General features: G+C 37.6%; 2 protein-coding genes across 2 annotated transcripts; both read left to right on the top strand.

Annotated features, from left to right (window-relative positions):
- The first annotated feature begins 344 nt into the window (after positions 1-344).
- LOC143530411 (uncharacterized) lies at positions 345-3,189 on the top strand. The gene is made up of 4 exons (XM_077025956.1): positions 345-564; positions 977-1,768; positions 2,555-2,602; positions 2,698-3,189. The coding sequence occupies exons 1-4, from the start codon at positions 385-387 to the stop codon at positions 2,926-2,928; spliced, it is 1,251 nt and encodes a 416-aa protein (XP_076882071.1). The 5' UTR covers positions 345-384; the 3' UTR covers positions 2,929-3,189.
- Positions 3,190-14,457: 11,268 nt separating this feature from the next.
- LOC143530410 (DNA mismatch repair protein MLH3-like) lies at positions 14,458-20,906 on the top strand. The gene is made up of 25 exons (XM_077025955.1): positions 14,458-14,490; positions 14,903-15,085; positions 15,150-15,201; positions 15,294-15,341; positions 15,477-15,631; positions 15,717-15,774; positions 15,861-15,918; positions 16,023-16,115; positions 16,206-16,371; positions 16,438-16,453; positions 16,571-16,791; positions 16,936-16,993; positions 17,053-17,103; positions 17,200-18,681; positions 18,770-18,898; positions 18,981-19,054; positions 19,139-19,339; positions 19,450-19,494; positions 19,564-19,617; positions 19,701-19,807; positions 19,880-19,928; positions 20,000-20,059; positions 20,176-20,248; positions 20,343-20,428; positions 20,497-20,906. The coding sequence occupies exons 2-25, from the start codon at positions 14,960-14,962 to the stop codon at positions 20,662-20,664; spliced, it is 3,630 nt and encodes a 1,209-aa protein (XP_076882070.1). The 5' UTR covers positions 14,458-14,490; positions 14,903-14,959; the 3' UTR covers positions 20,665-20,906.

The raw sequence follows: 20,906 nt of genomic DNA, 5'->3' as shown, positions 1-20,906 counted from the left end.
ATAGAAAAACCCATTGTGCAAAGATTCATTACAAAAACTCAATTGGGATCCGACCCGAATCTTCAGTTTCCATTCAATACCATTGTCGGTAATAAAATTAAGTGGTAGTAGTATAATAGTAGTAGTAATAATAGTGAGTTAGTGTAAGTAAGAATAATATAGAAAGTAAATAGAAGGAAACTTGAAAAAGGCAGGACCTTGAATAGAATGGGTTTGAAGAGCGAGGAGAAAGTGGAGAAAGATTTGGATTGAAGGCCAGGCAGACCACTCTTTACTTTCCCCAAATTTCTCCTTCTTCTCATTCATTCATCGATCAATAATAATATTATTATTCATACATCCAATTTTCAAATTATTATAATCACAGATCAAATTCAATCAATCATGTCCTGTTCTTCTTCATCTGCATCTGAGGACGATGAGGACTTCGATTCCTACCGCAAAGGAGGCTACCACGCCGTCAGAGTCGGTGATTCCTTCGCCGCAGGTCGCTTCATCGCTCAACGGAAGCTCGGCTGGGGCCAATTCTCCACTGTTTGGCTCGCCTACGATACACAAACATCCGTAAGTTATTATTTTAACCTAATTGTACCAGATCTGTCATTCCGATGCAGTTTCTAACCTAATTACGTCATTAATATTTATAATACCAAATGTAGATCATTACCTGCTATGGAAACTTAATAATATTATTATTATTATTATTTCTGATTTGTAGTTTTATCATTATTGTTAATGCAAATCGGGTTAAGTTATCTTACACGGTTTCCTAAATCTAGGAATAAAAATATAACATAATGATCTGAACAAAAATTCTAAAATGTAAAACCGAAAACCTAATATATCATATCGTAGAGTTCGACCAGACGGTTCTGATGCCGCAAATTTGAGTTCGATCGGAGTCCGTTTGATACCCTTTTTATGGCTTTCTAGTTTTAGAGCCTATATGATAAAGGTTTCGGTTGTTAATTTGTAGAAATATGTTGCACTCAAGATCCAGAAGAGTGCACCTGAGTTTGTGCAAGCTGCGGTCCACGAGATCGAGATTCTATCGGCTCTAACGGAGCATGATCCGAAAAATGAGAAATGTGTTGTGCAATTAGTGGATCATTTCAAACACAGGGGCCCGAACGGGCAGCATTTGTGCATGGTTCTTGAGTATCTTGGTGATAGCATACTGCATCTCATAAGATATAACCATTACAAAGGTCTTGAGTTGAGTAAAGTGAAGGAGGTGTGTAGATGCATATTAATCGGACTTGATTATATACATAGAGAGCTTCATATAATTCATACGGATCTAAAACCTGAGAATATACTTCTTATGTCTACTATAAATCCAGCGAAAGATCCGATTCGGTCGAAAACACCCCCCATTCTTGAACGGCCCGAGGGAAGTTTGGGCAGTGGAGGGGCGGTTAATGTGATTGAAAAGAAACTGAAGCAGCGGGCGAGAAGAGCGGTGGCTAAAATTGCAGCTGAAAGACGGGGTGTGATGGGCAGTTGTGCACAAGAGGTGAAGCCTGAAAGATGCCTTGATGGTATTGATTTTAGGTGTAAGATTGTGGATTTGGGAAACGCGTGTTGGGCTGATAAACCGATTGCTGAAGAGATTCAAACGAGACAGTATCGGGCTCCTGAAGTTATTCTGCAATCAGGCTACTCGTTCCCGGTTGATATGTGGTCGTTTGCTTGCACTGCTTTTGAACTCGCTATTGGTGAAATGATGTTCGCTCCGAAGCCGGGACCTGGTTTCAGCGAAGATGAGGTATTGCGTTTTTACATTTTTTTCATAATTGTAAACCTTTTCATAAATAGTTAGTGTTTATGCAATAAAAGCACATGTTGGGTGACTTTCGGCCGTTGGACTTGACCTGTTTTCTTTCTAGCTTACTTGTTTTGATTTGACCTGTTTGACCCTTAGAGATAAAAGACAAGATAACCTGGCCCATTTTATCTGTTTGAACTGTTATGTAAAAATATAACCTGAATCGACCCATTCAGAAGCTATGCAGCTAATGCGGAAAAATATCGTATATCGGTCAAGGACCGATATTTGAGATATCAGTTATCGCGGTGAGATGGCGGTGGGGTATTGGTAATTTTAATATCATACAGAATTTATATATATAGCAATTTAACACTAACAATTCAGTATACTCTCCTACCATTAACACGTTAGCCTTTTGCAACTTACAAAACACCAACAATTGTAGCAAGTAGGAACTGATTAAGACGTAACCACTAACATTAAACACTAGAAATTGACAATTAAGACTTATAAAACTGATATCGGGAAAATCAGTGATATGTCGGTCAAATACCGGTCAATATCAATATTACCAAAAAAAAATTTATTTATCGTCCGCTGATAATATTGGGACCTATATTTTACCAAGGGACTGATAATTGATATATCGTTCATATGTCGGCGATATCGACTGCATAGTTCATAAGTAAATGGATCGACACTGACACTTCTGGTTTGTTGTTTATGGACCACTCTTAATATCTTCGGCTGGAATGATTTGCTTACGTGGCATGATCAATGCAGGACCACCTTGCTCTAATGATGGAACTTCTAGGAAAGATGCCTAAGAAGGTGACAAATATTCAACTCCTTCAATTCCCATCTAAACTATAAATATTAATACTTTTATTTTGTTATTCTTTTACTTTTTTACCAAACTTAAACAGATAGCCATTGGTGGGGGTCAATCCAAAGATTACTTTGATAGACATGGTGACCTTAAAAGGATCCGCAGACTCAAACACTCATCACTGAGTCGTTTACTCATTGACAAGTTCAAGTTTGCTGAAACTGATGCTCGTGAATTTGCAGAGTTCTTGAATCCAATTCTTGATTTTGATCCAGAGAAACGACCTACCGCACAGCAGTGCTTGCAACACCCTTGGCTCCAAAAGTAATCTAGTTTGATGGCTGACATGGTTGAATTTGGGTTGATGTTTAAGGCGGGTAAGCAAAAGAAGTGATTAGAAGTTGTTTTTTGTTGCAGCTTGTTATCTCTTTTCTTCCCACCTGTGATTTGTTTACATTTTTTTTTGTGAAATTGAATAATATCTGATTGTGTTTTGAATTAACTGCGATGTAATATAGACGTATATAGTTACATATTACATATATTTGATAGCTATTGGGGTTTTCTGTTGACCCCCTATCGGGATTTTCTTACTTGTTTTGACTATATTGGCACGTTACACATTGACCCGTAAGAATGGCCATTGATAGCTTTTTGGTTTACATGTAAATCATAACATCGATCTTACATTCTCTTTCTAATGAGACCAGAAGGAAGCCGTAATGTTTCTTTTATTACTGTAATGTTTCTTTTATTACCAAATGCAGATAACTTGAATGTCTCTCTGTGATCCATTTAATCCCGATGAAGGCTTCTCTAACTTCGGTTTGTACCTTCATTACATCAGGGTTTCTTACCGTCTTTGCCATTGCCCACTTGACTGCTATGATAATGTAGCAGTGCCTGCTGCAAATATATCTTGCACAATAAATTGATACCCATAAACTTAACAAATAACAACTTATGATCAACTGATACGGGTGGGCCGGTAAGACCGGCAGAGGGTAGTGACTTGACGGTCGCTTTTACGGGTTACCAGCTTAATGGGTTTATTAATGTATTTTCTCATAATAGTATGTTTTGTAATAAAAATTTTGAAATACCAAAAGTGGTTCATTAATGCATAAAAGTACATATATTACAGGATCGGTTCAGACATTTACACTGTTGACCTGAAAATTGAACTTTTAAATCTTGAACAAAACTATATAATCTAAAAGCTGCTGACTTGTTTCATATTGTACTGCATGAATAGTTTCATTATAACAAAACAAAGCAAATTCCTGTCTTTGTGAGGGTATCCGGGGCGTAGCTCGGGTAATGGAATCGGCTTCATCAGGTTCTTGGCAAAACCGCCAACAACCCATTGGTTTCCAAAATCACCTTGTACTACCTGTATACTCTATTAAAGAAAACAATGAAAAAAGGGTTTGGGCATTTTGGTTAAAAAGATGGGGTGTTTGCCATTGATTTAATTGATTGGTTGGTTGCATTTAGGTAGTTTAGGTAATTTGGATCGCGCCCCTAATACCCGTTACATTCTTTTTGACGGCCGCAAAAGAACTTTTGCAACCGCTTTTATATTCTTTTTGAAGGTGACAAATAGTTGTTTTACACTAATGTCAAAACATTCTAATGAAAAGAGTATTCTTCCAAACCAATATTTGGGCTGTACACAATGATTTTGAACTTTTATATGGTAAATATGAGCCGGCAAATTCCCTAACATGTAACAATCATAAATAATTTAGTACTTCTTTAATTAAGGGTTAACTACGTTAAATTATTTCTAATATCACACCATCGTTCACGGAGACTCGGCCTATTGGAGAGGGGCAACATGTTATATACCTGGATAGCGCTAGGTCGAAGACACTTGGATGGTCATTCTTTATATAAAACGGTATATTTAAAAAGTTTGATGCATTAATATAAAAGGATTATATAAAGAATGACCATCTAAGTGCCTTCGACCTAGCGCTATCCAGGTATATAACATGTTGCCCCTCTCCAGTGGGTCGAGTCTCGGTGAATGATGGTGTAGTATTAGAAGTAGACAAAATTGTGGTTAAGAAAACATAATGAGTGACCTGAAACCACATCAATATCTTTAAACACGTCAACCCAAAATGAAATATATTAAATCAAAACCTGGAAACTTGTTAAGTTTAGATTAGGCAGGGGCGAAGGATATATATCAAGGGCCAGGGGTGGCCCCGGCCCCCTGTTTTTTCACACGTTAGTGTAAATTTAGTTCTTTTCCGCCTGGAAATTCTTATATGTAGTGTAATTTTACCTGTTTTCGGCCAAAAGTTTGAGCCCCCCCCCCTCGTTTATGATTTTTATAATACATTTTGAGTCCGCCCCCCGACATTCGTGTCCAAGCTTCGCCACTGAGATTAGGAAAGCATGTTAACGCATTTTATCATCGTGTCTTGTCTCGTATAGCTCGCTAGGCTTTTAGTTCAACTGCATATGTTGTTTGGATATGCTTGTAATGATACAACCCCATATACCTAAATGTGGGCGTATAAGAGTCCATATGCATCGGGTCATGCACATGCATGTGGATGTATGCGCATAGCCAGGCTATAAATAGGTCTGTTTATGCGCATGCAATTTAACTTTTGGGCATTTGATCATTTTAATCAACATTATGTTGTTCACATATCTCTACACTCACACATAATCCATACACATATCAAGCTAATTCAAGCATCAATTGAATGTGACGTGTGTAAATCATATGAAAGCGGATTCCGCAAGTCTCTTATCAACTAGATATCTTAAGACTAGATCAAATCAGGCTTTCTCACAACATATTGAGATTGAGAAAATGAGTATTGATGCTAGAGATAGAATCATTAGAGTTACAGCTAAAACAAAAGTCCACACCATCATCATTGGAGATTTTGTAAGAGTCAACTTCTTTCTTCATCATATCGTCAAATCCGAAAATATACATATAAGTTCTTAAATCTTGATTTAGAAGTATGGAGAGGCAACAAGACTATGTTATACCCTATGTGTCAAGAAGTGCATACATTGCCAATGGTCTTTGGTAAATCAACAAGTTCATCATGTTTGACCAAGATAATTAACAAAATAGACATGACTTTTTAAAATTTCAAACAAATCAAAGCGCGACATGCGTAATTTAATCAAACAAAAGGTTAACATTGTTTTGTTAATTGTCTTGATCAATATGGTTTTTTTTTCGAACGATGACTTTCACAGTTGATCAATATGGTTAATTTGGTAATCATCCTTTATTATTATTATTATGTTTTACTTTTAATACACACATGTAGCAAAAACATGGTACGTATTTGACTAGGAAACATGTAAAAAAAACCTTTTTTGTTTTCAAGAGAGTTTATTATTATTGGTATTTGAGTTTTAAAAATGTAGTAAACAGATCATGCTGATAAATAGCTAGTAAAGCCAGAACTTTTAGTAATTTGAAATTTAAAAAGAGATGAGACACGAGACATATTATAATGGTGATCTCTTATCGTTTCAAAAAAGTATTATATATATATTAAACAATCTTTCATTCTGAATTGTAAATATCGTTTTTATTAGCCTATGAGAGCTGGTCATCTCCATGGGTCTCTCGTCGGCTAGAAACCGATGGTTGTTGCAGATTACACAACCATGCGTGTTGCTAACAGAACACGAAAGGAGTACATGTATCCGATGGTGTTTGGGCTAGATCCAGTAATGAGTTCTGCTACGATGTTCATGCAGGTAATCTCAAATATCGTACTTTATTCTCACATTCATTTTTTTATTTAAAATAAATTGCTGTTTTTTAGTTATATATATCCTCTTGTTTTGCCAGCCAAAAAGAAAGTAGATAGTTATTACTTAATGTGTTTTGTTGATGGATTAAGCAATTGATTCAAATAAGTTACTGATGAAAAAGAGAATTGTTTACGTACGTCGGTGAAAAAAAGATTTTAGAACAATTTTCTAAGGCTTGATCAAATGTTAGAGAACCGTTTAGAGGATTGCATCTAGCTAGTTAATATAAGGATTAGTTAGTTATTGATATGGAATACGGGATTTTCTTATTTACGTAGGTTATTTACTCGTCTTTTTGCTCGGTTTTTCACCCATAGGACGAAATAAGCTTTTTTTAACTTCACCTATCTTTTCACTCGAGCACATTCTTTGATATTAGCGATCTCTAAAATATAACTCGTTTCATTCCAAAAGTGTTTATCGATTAAAAAAGTTTTGAGTTTACCCACACATGTGAATATTGTGCTCTCAACATCTGGAAACTTTGTGCCCGTGAACTTTGAGATTTTACTTGTTATGCTTTAGTTTCTCATCGAGTGCAACAACTTGACTTCGAAGATCTTCAGTCTCACTCGAAGCTAAAGTTGAGACAATTCAACTACCAATATAATCTAATGATCTTTATTCCTCAAAACAGGTTTACATAACGGGTCAATCGTTCTAAAAGTAACTTATCCACCACCTTGTTTTTAGGGTGAACAATATTTTCCTAACAAAATAAAAGGTATGAAAACAATATTTATATCACTAATAACAACTCAAAACGAATAGTGTTCCTTACATGAAATTTTTGTAATGAATCATTATTCATTTAAGAAAATTAGATTTCTTCTTACAAAATAAGTTCATATAACATAACCCAAGGAGTAAAACCAATACAACGTGCATTATTAACTAAAGTATAATATAATATTGCACAAATTTAACTAACCTTTATCAATAATCGCAACTTATATCATCTGTGTTAGCAAAATCCAAGTTCTCTTTATTTCATGTACCCCAAGTTGCAGTTATACCTAGAGGTGCACACAAAAACCGGTTAACCGGTTTGAACCCGACAGTGTAACCGGTTACGAACCGGTCTAATCCTAACCAGTCGAACAACTGTGGCAAAAAAATGACAGGTCGGGAATCATTTTTCAAAAAAAAAAAGTTATTTTTTTTCCATAAAAACCAGTTAACCTTTGAGCGACCGTAGCAGATGCTTCCTATCTTGGCTACTATTCTGGGATGCCAACATTTAGTCAACGAGGTAACCCCTATAATCACATATCCTTAGATACTAACTTTGGTTCCATGCAGGATACATGTATTAATCATGCCGTGGCCAAGTAACTTCAAAAGCTGAAAGATATGATATCCAGTGTACCAGGAGTGGTCCGACCCATCCTGAAATACCAGAGGGAAGCCACAAGCTGTCGAGATTCGCTCCACCAATATGTGATGCTAAAATCCCAAAACGCTTTCAAACCCCCAATATGAAGGTGTACGATGGTACCACCGATCCAAAAGAGCATGTGGCTCAGTACAGGGAGAGGATGGAGATCAACCCCATTCCTGAAAGTCTCAAGGAGGCATGCCTGTGTAAAGGCTTTGGATCCAATTTAACAGGATCCGCACTCAAATGACTGCTAAGTCTTCCTCCCTATTTTGTTATTTCCTTTTCACACTTAATTAATTTATTCAATAGCCAATTTTCTTCTAGCGGAAAATTCAAGAAATTAACTAGTGTTTATATAGAGTTGTCCAACTTCGTGATGAATCCCTAAAGGATTTTGTTACAAAGTTTGGAAGGGAGGCCTTAGAAATCCTGAATCTTGACATGGCTACGGCTGTTGAGGCATTCAATATGGGGTTGCAAAAGGACTCCCTGTTTTATGATGATCTTGTTGTGACTCCATGCATTACATTAGATGAAGTAAGGAACATAGCACTCAGGTTTATAAGACTGGAGGATGATAAAAGGATCCAAGAACGATTAGAAGCTCCAACAAAACAAGAGTCACCTAACCAGAAACAAGGATCCTCATTCAAAAACAACAATTCAAAGTCGTATTTAAAGTTCAACAACCAAAATGTCCGTGCGGTTGAAGAAGAGGATGATGATGATGAAGATTATCAAAGAATTTCCGAGTATTGCTTCTTTGTTGATACTCATGGCTTAATATGTGCTATGAAGGATCTTGGAGAGAAAGCAAGATGGCCTTGGAAAAACAAGAAGGCAACATCCTGAAAGGATAAGTCCAAATGGTGTGCGTTCCATGAAGATTTTGGCCATCTGACCGATGACTGCATTGGTCTAAGAAGGGAAATTGGGTATCTTCTAAGCAAGGGTCACTTCAAAGAACTTCTAGGGAGAACGAAATCAATGATCCAAGATCCCGAAGAAGTTCCACAGAAAGCAACTCCACGACCACCTGATGCACATGTCATCAACTTCATCTCCGGTGGTTCTGATATATGTGGAACCTCCTTCTCCTCGGCCAAGAGACATGCTAAAGAAACCAAGTTGGAACACGGAGAGCGACCTGTCATCTCCACTACCCTAACTAATGACAAGAGAATCTTCTTCGACGAAGAAGATAGAATAAGCATCCAGGATCCTCATCGTGATGGTTTATCATAACTCTATTTATTGCTAATCATTATGTGTGCATGATTATAGTTGATGGAGGAAGCTCGGTTAAGATCAATTAACATGATGTACTGAAGAAGATGAATATCCCAGACTCAGAAATCGTTTCCCGAACATCAGTACTTGTTGGTTTCAGTGGCGAAACTAAGAACACGCTGGGGGACATCAGGCTTCCTATATACATTGAGGGGATGAACTCTTATAAAAAAATTTGTGTTATAGATAACTTGTTTTGTTGCAATGTAATTCTTGGCAGCCCATGTATATACGGAATGAAAGTTGTAGTGTCTACTTATCACCAGTGTATAAAACTATCACCTCCTTGGCGTGGGGGGGGGGTAGTGAGAATAGATGGTGACCAAGTGGAAGCTAATAACTACTACTCCTTATCCATGAAACCGGCGGCGAAGCAGACGGTAGCATAGCAAGTACAGCAACATCCTAGGAACGTGCTGGAAGCTCGAGAACAAGACCTGAAAGAAGTATCCTTGGACCCCGATGATCCAGACGTAAAAGTTTTCTTAGGATCCAGTATCCCTACTAACATTGAAGAGGATCTAGTACCTTCCTCAAGCAACGAAAATCCACATTTGCCTTCAAGCACTCCGACATGACAGGTATATCAAAAGAGGTAATTACTCATAAACTAGGCCTTGATAATTTCTATTAAACTCATTCATCAGAAGCGAAGAAAATTCGCTCCTGAGAGGAATGCGATCATACAAGAAGAAGTTGAAAAACTTTTTAAGGCCGGTATGATCAGAGAGGTTAAGTATCCTCGATGGTTGGCTAATGTTGTGGTTGTTTAAAAAAATAAAAAAAGTGGAGGGTATGTGTCGATTTCACCGATTTAAACAAGGCATGTCCCATGGAGGGTATGTGTCGATGGTTGGATATTGTTATATTGCATTTCTTAGTCCGAACGGCATAGAAATATAACAATATATGCCGCTAGGAGTCATGAATGTTGTATCCTCCTGATCAGATGGTTCCATCTGAATTTGTTGAAATCCAGAGGAAGCATCCATAAAGGTAAGCATTTCATGTCCTGCCGTTGCATCCACCATGGAGTCTATATGTGGTAACGGGAAAGGATCCTTGGGGCATGCCTTGTTTAAATCAGTATATCGACACACACCCTCCACTTTCCATTCTTTTTAGAAAAAACAACCACATTAGCCAACCATCGAGGATGCTTAACCTCTCTGATCATACCGGTCTTAAGAAGTTTTTCAACTTCTTCTTGTATGATCGCGTTCCTCTCATAAGTGAATTTTCTTCGATTTGATGGACGGGTTTAATAGAATAATCAAGGCCCAACTTGTGAGTAATTACCTCCTTAGAAATACTTGTCATATCTGAATGTCTAAAGGTAAATTTGGATTTTTTTTGCTTTAGGAAGGATACTATGTCCTCCTCGATCTCATTAGGGATACTATCCTAGGAACACTTTCACGTTTGGATTCTCGAGATCCAAGGATACTTCTTTTATGTCTCACGCTCGAGCCTCCAGCACGTTCCTAGGATGCTGCTGTGGTTGCTATGCTATCGTCTGTTTAGCTGTCGGCTTCATAGATGAAGAATAATAATTCTTGGCTTCCACATGGTCACCATCTATCCTTACTACTCCCCAAGGAGTCGGTAGTTTGATGCACTGATGGTAAGTAGAGGCTACAACCTTCATCCCATGTAGCCAAGGCCTGCCAAGAATAACGTTGCAACAAGAAAGATTATCAATAACACAAAATTTTTGGTAAGAGTTTAACCCTTCAATGTATATTGGGAGTTTGATGTCCCCCATTGTTTTCTTAGTTTCACCGCTGAAACCCACTAGCACCGACGCTCGGGAAGATTTCCGAGTCTGGGATGTTCATTTTCCGCAGTACGTCATGCTGGATGATGTTGACTGAGCTTCCACCATCGACTAGGATCCTGCGCACATAGTGGTTAGCAATAAATAAAGTTACAATCAAACCGTCATGGTGAGGATCCTGGATGCTTGTCTTATCTTCTTCATCAAAGAAGATTCTTTTGTCAGTCATCAAAGTAGTGGATATGACTGGTCGTTCGCCATTCTCTAACTTGGTCTCTTTGGCGTGTCTTTTTGCCGAGGAGAAAGAAGTACCACATATCTGAGCCTCCGGAGATGAAGTTGATTACTTGTGCGTCTAGTGGGGGCGAGGTTGCTTTTTGTGGGACCTCTTCAGGATCCTAGACTTCTTTCTTCCCAAGAGCTCCTTGAAATGACCCTTACTTAGGAGGTATCCAATTTTCTCCCTTAAACCAATACAATCGTCAGTCTGATGGCTGAAGTCCTCATGGAATGCACACCATTTGGATTTGTCTTTGAAGGATGTTGTTTTCTCGTTTGTCCGAGGCTACCTTGCCTTCTCACCTAGATCCTTCATGGAAAAAAATTAAACTATTAGTATCCACTGAGAAGCAATATTCGGAGATGCTCGGGTAATCTTCATTGTCATCATCTCCTTCTTCGACAGCTCTGACATTTTGATTGTTGAATTTGGAGTAGGGTTTCGAGTTGTTGTTTTTAAACGAGGATCCTTGTTTCTTGTCGGGAGATTATTGTTTCGTTTGAGCCCCTAACCATTCCTGGATCTTCTTGTCATCCTCTAGTCGTATGAATCTGAGCGCCCTGTTTCTGACTTCATCTAAAGTCCTGCACGGAGTCATCACAAGATCGTCATAAAAGGGGAGCCCCTTTGAAGTCCCATCTTGAATGCTTCAACAGCCGTAGCCATATCAAGATTAGGGATTTCTAGGGCTTCCCTGCCAAACCTTGTAACGAAATCCCTAAGGGATTCATCATAAGGCTGGACAACTCGGTACAAATCACTAGTTAACTTTTCAAATTTCATACTACAATAAAACTGACTATTGAATAAGTTAACTAAGGGCATGTTTGGAATTGAGTTTGAAAACACCTTATTGGCTTTTCAAGAAGCCAATAAGTTAAATGTTGTTTAGCATGCACAAAAAATCCTTCTGCTTTAGCTTTTTGAAAGGGTTAAATAGTAGTTTTCCAAAAGCCCCAAATCCTGGCTTTTCAAAATGGCTTTTTGAAAAGCCATAAGCACTTTTCAAACTCAATCCCAAACATGCTCTAAATGCGAAAAAGAAGTAACAGAATAAGGAGGAAGACTTAGCAGCCATTTAAGTACAGATCCTATTAATGTGGATCCGAAACCTTTGCATAGACAAGCCTCCTTGAGTTTTTCAGGAACTGGATTAATCTCCATCATCTCCCTGTATTGAGCCACATGCTCTTCGGGATCATTTGTTCCATCATACACCTTCATGTTGGGGGTCTAAAATCGTTTTGGGATTTCAGCATCACAAATAGGTGGAGCAAATCTGGACAACTTATGGCTCCCTTCTGGTATTTCAGGGATTGGTCAGACCACCCCTGGCACGTTGGATATCATATCCTTAAGCTTCTGTAATTCCTTAGCCATAGCCTGGTTGATACCTGCACCCTGCATAGGACCAAGATTAGCATCTAAGGGTATAGAGTTATAGATGTTACGTCTTTGTTGCGTGAATGTTGGCATCCCAGAAGAATAGCTGAGGTAGGAAGCGTTTGCTACGAGAGTTGGTCAACCAGAAGCAATGGTCTGCATGGGGATAATATCTCCTTCATGGAACTCAGAGGACCGTTGATGTTGAACTTATAAGGATCCTTGATTCTGGAAGAAGGATCCTTGAGGCTGGGAGTTATAGGATCCTTGATGATACAACCCAGAGGATTCTAGTTAAAGGATTGATGATCCTTGCTGGAAGATCGAGGATCCTTGAGCATGCTGACCCATCGACCCTTGATTAAGGATGGATGATCCTCGCTGAAAGATCGAGGATCCTTGAACCTGCTGACCTGCGGACCCTGGATTAAGCATGGATGATCCTTGTCGAAAAACTGAGGATCCCTGAGTCTGCTGACTCATGGGTCCCAGTTGAAGGATAGATGATCCTTGAGTAAGTTGAGCCAAGGATCCCGGAATGGTCAAATCCAACATCCTAGGCATTAGTGGAGTTTGATCCTCCGATGGCTTCTTAGTCCTTTTGAGGTCTTCTATCTCCCGAAGGATCCTCTGGTTAGTCTTATTTTGCTGCTTCATGTATGCTTTAACCTGCGAAAACATATCAGAAACATCATTGTTAGAATTAACCACCGAAGTGGCAGCAGTGGTTCTCGAGCTCTGAAAGACTGGTAGGTGCGTCTTGTTTCCAGCAGTAGTAGCCCTTGGTGCTCCCGTAAGTGGAGGGGGGCATTGGTAGTGAGGATCTCGGTGGGAGTGAAACTGAGGAAGGCATGATTGATGAAGCAGAAGATTGTTGAGAGGCATTGATGGTGATATGGGTATGAAAGGTTGAATATTGATAGGGTATTTTCTGGATTATAGCACCAATTGTCCCACGGTGGGCGCCAAATTGTTTTGGTCAAAAATCTTAAAGGATAATGTAACCAAATTCGTTTGTTGAGGATTAGTGCTAGTTTGATAAGAACAAGGATAAATCAGTTGCAAACACAAACACAAGGATTTGTTGCGAGGAAAAGCTCATGATTTGGTTCGGATCGCCGGCATAAAAACCCCGGGTGATGACAAATCTTCTATTACCACTTTATTAATGTAAAAATCTGGTTACAAAGGTGGAGATTACGATCAGTGTTACAATAAAAGCTAAGTGTGAGTTCTGTGCTAGAGAGAGTTCTCAGAAATGCTAAGGTGTGCGAGATTATAAGTGTCCCTAACTGAACAATAATCTCGTTATAAATAAAAATAACAACTAACAATATTTCCTATAATCACGCCACTCTTCCCACTAGCCGTTCCATTCTCTTTGATCACATGCGGGAGTCATCCAGTAGCGCTAAAATAGGGTGACTAAGTCGTTTAGCCGTTATATCTAGTAAACACAACACCACTCAAATACAATTATTATTAAACAGATAATACTAAGGATCCTTAATCCTTTGCAACCTTGAACATATCTTAAGGATAATTTATCCATATACGTACACACACACAGATATATATATATATGTATATATCACACACATACACTATAATAATATAACATCAACAAAAATATGCAACAAGTTCTCAACCCCCCCCCCCCCCCTCCCCACCCAATCGCCCAAATATCGCCTGGGGGCGGTGTTCCTCCAATTTGTCGCCCCTTATTCTCGCTCCGTTACACATGGCCTAAGAGAGGACGGGGCACTCATATGGGTAGTATGTATAGCTTCAAACTACATGCAACACAACCCCACCTTATGGTGCGAGTAAATTTACTAGTATAACCCTGGCGCATGTTAGCACTACGAAGCACTGTACTGTATTAACGGAATACACAATCAGCGACCGCCAAATTTCAGGTGTTTTAAAACCACCTTCTTTGAACCTCACGTCCACCACTGTAATTCATTCGGTAAGCTTTTAATTGCTCCACTTCATTCATTATTCACTTCACTTATACAATCATTACATATATATTATATATATATATATATAGTTGCCTATACATCTCGCTATATCTATGCGCACGTACGTACGTCACTGTGATTGAAATTAGGATCAATTCTAGGGTTTTATTTTCCGGTATATGGTGATGCAATTATACAGTGTATCTTTTAACAACAAATATTAATTATGTTGTGAATTTGTTGCATTCTTCAATTATCTAGGTTTTTCAGTTTTAATTTTAGGGTTAATTGGATTCAAAAGAGGACTGATTTTATAATTTGTGATTTAAAAGTAGTAGTAATGTAATTATGCAGTGAAGTTTTTACTGATGGTATAATATTTAATTATATGTTGAATTTTGGTTTATGTTTAGACAGAATGGTAGAGTAATGAAGACTTGGTTCTGTTATGATTTTATTGGGAGATATTGATTGATGAGGAGCATCAAGGTATTGCCGGAATCCGTTCGCAGTTCAGTACGATCGGGTGTTATTTTGTTTGATTTGACAAGGGTTGTAGAAGAACTGGTGTTCAACAGTCTTGATGCTGGTGCCACAAAGGTAATCATGAACTGTTATTATGTTTTACAGTTGCAAATTTTTGAAGTTAATATTTGTCTCTCAGGTGATCGTGGCTGTGGGCGTTGGGACAAGCTACGTTAAAGTTACAGACAACGGTAACTCACCTATTTCCCAAGAGTGATATGTGACCTAACTTCCATCTCTGTGTTTTCTTTTCGTTTATCTTTTCTAAGACATGGTTTTGCAGGTTGTGGTATTACACGGGATGGACTGGTGTTGCTGGGAGAAAGATATGGTAATTGAAATACGCTTTTCTTATTATAGTATCATTTCATAGGAGTATAGGGCAATGCACACAGTTAGTTATCGGATAATTCTTATAGTTTGCTTATTAAGTCATATGACTTTGTTATTTTTTTGTTACTTGAAGCAACTTCGAAGTTTGAGCAGTTGGCTAGTATGAATGCTGTTCCAGAAAGCTTTGGTTTTCGTGGGGAAGCGCTAAGCTCAATTTCTGATGTTTCTTTGTTGGAGGTTTTTACAAAGGCACATGGAATGCCAAATGGCTACCGCAAGGTCATGAAGGTGTGAGTTCTTTTAATGTTCAATATCAACATTCCATGGCATTTTGCTTTTCCTGATATATTTTGTTTTGTTTTCTATTTTAAAGGGGTGCAAATGCTTGTATCTAGGAATTGATGATGATAGACAAGATGTTGGCACAACAGGTAATGTTAAATCTCAGTTTTTGTACAAGAATGTCTCATTGCTTTGAAGGTTTAACCATTTGTTTGTATATTGTTGGTTATTGCAGTTGTCGTTCGTGATTTGTTCTATAACCAACCTGTTAAAAGGAGGCATTTACAATCCAGGTTTTTCTTTTCTTTGTGTTAATCTTAAACATAAGTTCTTTTAAATCATCATTAGTTTCTGTATGAAACTGCTTACTCCTTATGCTGATATAATGTTTTGAAAGCCCCAAAAAGGTTCTGCAATCTGTTAAAGAGTGCATACTGAATATTGCTCTTGTCCACCTGGCAACCTGCTTCAAACTGATTAATGTTGAGAGGTGCTGACTTTCATACCTGCAGCTTATGCTCTTCAATAACTATTTAAAATCTTTTTATCACATAAGTTATTATGTATCATCTTCATGCAGTGGTGATGAGCTTCTTAGTTTGTATCCTTCATCTTCCCCTTTGCCCCTGCTAACAAGTGGATTTGGAATTGAGAGTTCCCATTCTCTACATAAGTTGGATGAATCTGATGGCAAGTTAAAGCTTTCTGGATACATATCTGGCCCTTATGAAACTTTCTCGTTGAAGGTATTCATTATTTTCTTATGTTTTTGTCATCATTTATTTCCCTATTAAAGGTTGCCTATCTTGCAGGCCTTCCAATATTTCTGTATCCTTGTTCTTGACTTCTTGCATCGCTTCTATGCTTTAATATAATGGTCTTATGAGTAGATAAATGGATAAATAATATATTACCACATTTGTTCTTTTTTATCTTTAAACAAAGATATCAATTCAAGATGTATATCAAGAGGCCCGATACATAAATTGTTGAGTCAGCTGGCTGCAATGCATGAGTGCTCAGATTTGTTGAATGCTGACATCAGGTCTCAATGTGGAAAGCGAAGCAGGGTTCAAACATCTCCAACATACATATTGAATTTAACTTGCCCACGAGCTCATTATGATTTAAGTTTTGAACCTGCTAAGACTTGTGTTGAATTCAAGGTAAGATATGCTTATTACCTTTGACTTGGCTAACTATTAATCTTTGGTGTTGACTTCAGATTTCTACTGATCTTTGACTTTATGCTCATATGCTTTGACGACATGCTTATGACCTTTGGCTTGTCATCTATATCATTGTTTCAGGATTGGGATCTTGTATTTGATTTCATTAAGAAAGCTGTTTCATTCATTTGGAGTGAAGGTATGTGTTGTCATTGACTCAAGACATTAGTTTTGATTAATAATCATTGTTTGTACCAGTTAAAGAAGATGATATATGGAATGGAGCTGATACTTTTGCACCCCGAGATGGTAACATCACTTCCTTTACCTTTCTTTAATATCACTGTTATGAGTATACTTTCTTAGTCACATGGATTCTTCTGCTGCCAAAATCATGTAAATCAGATATCCTGAGTAACGATGGACTTCCAAAGAAGAGGTGTTTGACAAAATGCAATCAAGATTCTGTTATTCTTTCTTCACCACAATTAGAGATGCCTAGAGACGAACCAAAGCATATGCCATTAAGTGGATATTCATCTAAACGATCTCTAATAAAAGCTGTACAGTTCGAAGATTATGGTTATGCAACTTCCGAAGATATTTACCTGGAGAACAAGAAACAAACGGAACTTCTTCCAAATAAATGGTGCTTGAAAAAATGCAATCGAGACTCTATTATTCTTTCTTCACCACAATTAGAGATGCCCAGAAAAAAAACTGTACAGTTCGAAGATAATGGTTATGGAACTTCAGAAGATTTTTACTTGGACAACAAGGAACACATGGACCTTCATCCAAAGAAGAGGTGCTTGACCAAATGCAATCAAGACTCTATTATTCTTTCTTCACCACAATTAGAGATGCCCAGGAAAAAAGCTGTACGGTTTGAAGATTATGGTTATGTTACTTCAGATGATATTTACTTGAAGAACAAGGAACACATGGACCTTCTTTCAGATGCCAAATGGCATCCAAACTCTCTGCTTACTGGCTGTAGTACAAGCAATGGGTTTCTTGTGAAACAAGCATCTCGTGTTTCTTTTCATCTTGATGGTGATCTTAAGAAGCCTTTTTTGAGAAGTTCCTCTCATGATACGTTACCTATTGTTAAAAGCACTAGAGGCGATGATAATTTGAGATTTCAAGCTGATAAGTTCAATAAATGGCTTTGCATGGATGATAATAGAGTGGATAATGAAGAAGAAACTGATTATATTACACAAAGTTCTGAACCGTGGCTGGATGATGCTGTAACTATTTGGTCGCCACCTAGGATCACCAGACCAAAAGGCTCATTTGATACACTTTTGACCGGTGGAGACTGCTTAACAGAGGATAACAGTCATTGGACCAGTCCAGTTTCTTCAATTCAATATTCTAAATCAAGTCGTCAATCTTCTAAAGATGATTGGTCTATATTTGGTGAAAAAGTATATGTGGAACCTTCAACGACTATTCTGAATAAAAGATGCTTCGAACATGGCAGAAATGATGGATTTGACCTTTTTGTACATGAAGAAGAGGAAAAGGATATCTTTAACTTTGATTACATGAGATATAGCTCTTCCTGGGACGATTGCAAACAGAACATTAGCAATTCTCAGAATGATGGTATTTTGTCCCCAAAGCAGTATGATTTCCTGTATGAATCAGATTGGGCAAGATCTCCTGTAGCTGCATCACACCATAAGCCTTCGTCATCTTATAATGAAAGGGAAAGGAAAACAATAGCTCATTGTAGAATTCATGATAAGCAGCGAAGAAGTTGTTCAGCCCCACCATTTTACAGAGAGAAGAAAAAAATCATCGCCTTAAATAGTTGGATGAATAACAAATCAAAGAATTCCTACCATGAGACATATCATGATGCCCCTACTTTGCAAGGTGATTTCTCAAATTATCTTTATGTGACATGGTATGAATCAAGAATCAAGATCTCAAGCAACTAACTCTTTCTTTATTTTGTGTGCAGAAGCTAGCCACATGAAAAACACACAGAACTCATCTGCAAATGATAAGAAGAAAGTTATTGATACAGCTGAGATTTCAGATTATAAAGTGAAGGTGGCCCGTTGCCTTGATGTATACAATACAGATTCAGGTACCTCTATTGCCCATTGAAACACAATTTATATGCATAAATATGATGATGCGAATCTCACAATAAATTTCTCATATATCAGACTTCACCTTAAAGGAAAACCAAGGTGGACTAGAATTTGGAGTAAAATGGCGGAATGGTTGTGTGCTGACTCCAGTTGAGTATACAGAAGCCTAATGATCTCGGTTTAACATAAAATTTTTTGGTTTTATTATTTGCTTCTATTTGTTTTACTGGCAGAGTATACAGAATATGCCTAATGATGTTGGCAATCAGGAGAAAATACTTGATATTTCTTCTGGGATATTACATCTGTCTGGTGATTCTCTGTTACCAAAGTCTACAAGTAAGAAATGCCTTGAGGATTGTAGAGTTCTTTATCAAGTTGACAAGAAATTCATTCCGATTGTCGGTGGTGGAATACTTGCTGTTATTGACCAAGTATATCAACTCTTTTTCATATTTCAGATTCATTTGCACTTACTTTCTTTGGTCAAACATAAATTTGACTTAAAAGAGTTGATTAACCACTGGTATGGTTGTGTTTGCAGCATGCTGCTGATGAAAGGATACGGCTTGAAGATTTGAGAGAAAAGGTAAAAGGTATTTCTTGAGCTTTTGATTGCTATGATGTAATATGGTCTAACTGAACATAAAATCTGTAGGTGCTTTCTGCAGAAACAAAGACAAACACCTATCTGGATGCTGAGCAAGAACTGGTATGATATATATGTTTACTTCCCTTAACTATTTCAGTTACGCCTTTTTTTTGTGTGGTTGACTTTGTACATCTTTGACATAGGTTTTACCTGAGATTGGGTATCAATTATTGAACAACTACTCTGAACAGATCCAGAAATGGGGCTGGATCTGCAACTTTCATGCTCAGAGCTCAGTGTCCTTTAAAAAGTAATAAATTTCACCTACTTCTTTGTAAGACAGTTTTAAATGCTTTTTCACATTTCTAAAATTCTTGCACAGGAATTTGAATTTCTTAAACAACCAGCCATCTTCTGCTACACTAATTGCTGTAAGTCAATTCTTAGTTTACTGCTAATATTTCTCCCTTATTCACATAATTTAAATTTAATTGGCATGCAGGTGCCATGTATTTTGGGTGTCAATTTAACCGATGTTGATCTTCTAGAATTTCTTCAACAGGTTTGACACATATTGTTCTTATTATGTTGAGACATTTTTTGAGTTCTGACGTATAATATTTTGGTCCATTTTTCTCATTCTGCATTTTGTTTTTATATTTTACCTTAATTTACCAGCTTGCTGATACTGATGGATCTTCAGTAATACCACCAGCTGTTCTTCGGGTTCTAAATTTCAAAGCTTGCAGGGGTACATGTTCTTAAAATATAATTCTAATTTACGAATATTAGTATGTGCAACACCACATGTTCTTATTTACTTTAATAAATGAATTCATAAATAGGTGCAATCATGTTTGGAGACGCTCTACTCCCTTCAGAATGTTCTCTTATTGTTGAAGAGCTTAAGAAGACTTCACTGTGTTTTCAAGTAAGTCCATAAGTAAAATATTACTGCTTTACCTTCTCCAAAATGTGATTTGGTTTGTTGTTGTCTAGTGTGCTCATGGTCGGCCAACAACTGCACCCCTTGTGAACCTTGTGGCCTTGCATAAACAGATTGCTAAGCTTGGAAATTGGAGCCATGGCTCATCTGGGTCCTGGCATGGACTAAGTCGACACAAACCAAGTCTTGAGCGTGCTGCTCATCGGTTAAGTCAATGTTAGAGGTATGGACATGTCTTTAGGTCAAATATGTTTTGCTCAACCATTTTACTCCTTACTAATATTACTTACAAAGTCATTTTATAGAGTGGGTCATACTATTATACCTTTATAGTGATGTAAATGAAAATGTAAGTCTATAACCATAAGATAGACGAATCCACGATTAAGTATCTACTTTTGATTGTGTATCCTACTTAATGCTCGTTAAAATGTATGCGATTTTCTATGTGAATCACATTCTT

This window comes from Bidens hawaiensis, unplaced genomic scaffold (assembly GCF_021521415.1).
Source record: "Bidens hawaiensis isolate Kalapana, Puna unplaced genomic scaffold, B.hawaiensis_p1.1 tig00008945_1, whole genome shotgun sequence".
NCBI classification, from domain to species: domain Eukaryota; kingdom Viridiplantae; phylum Streptophyta; class Magnoliopsida; order Asterales; family Asteraceae; genus Bidens; species Bidens hawaiensis.
This window is presented reverse-complemented; position numbering and strand designations above follow the sequence as displayed.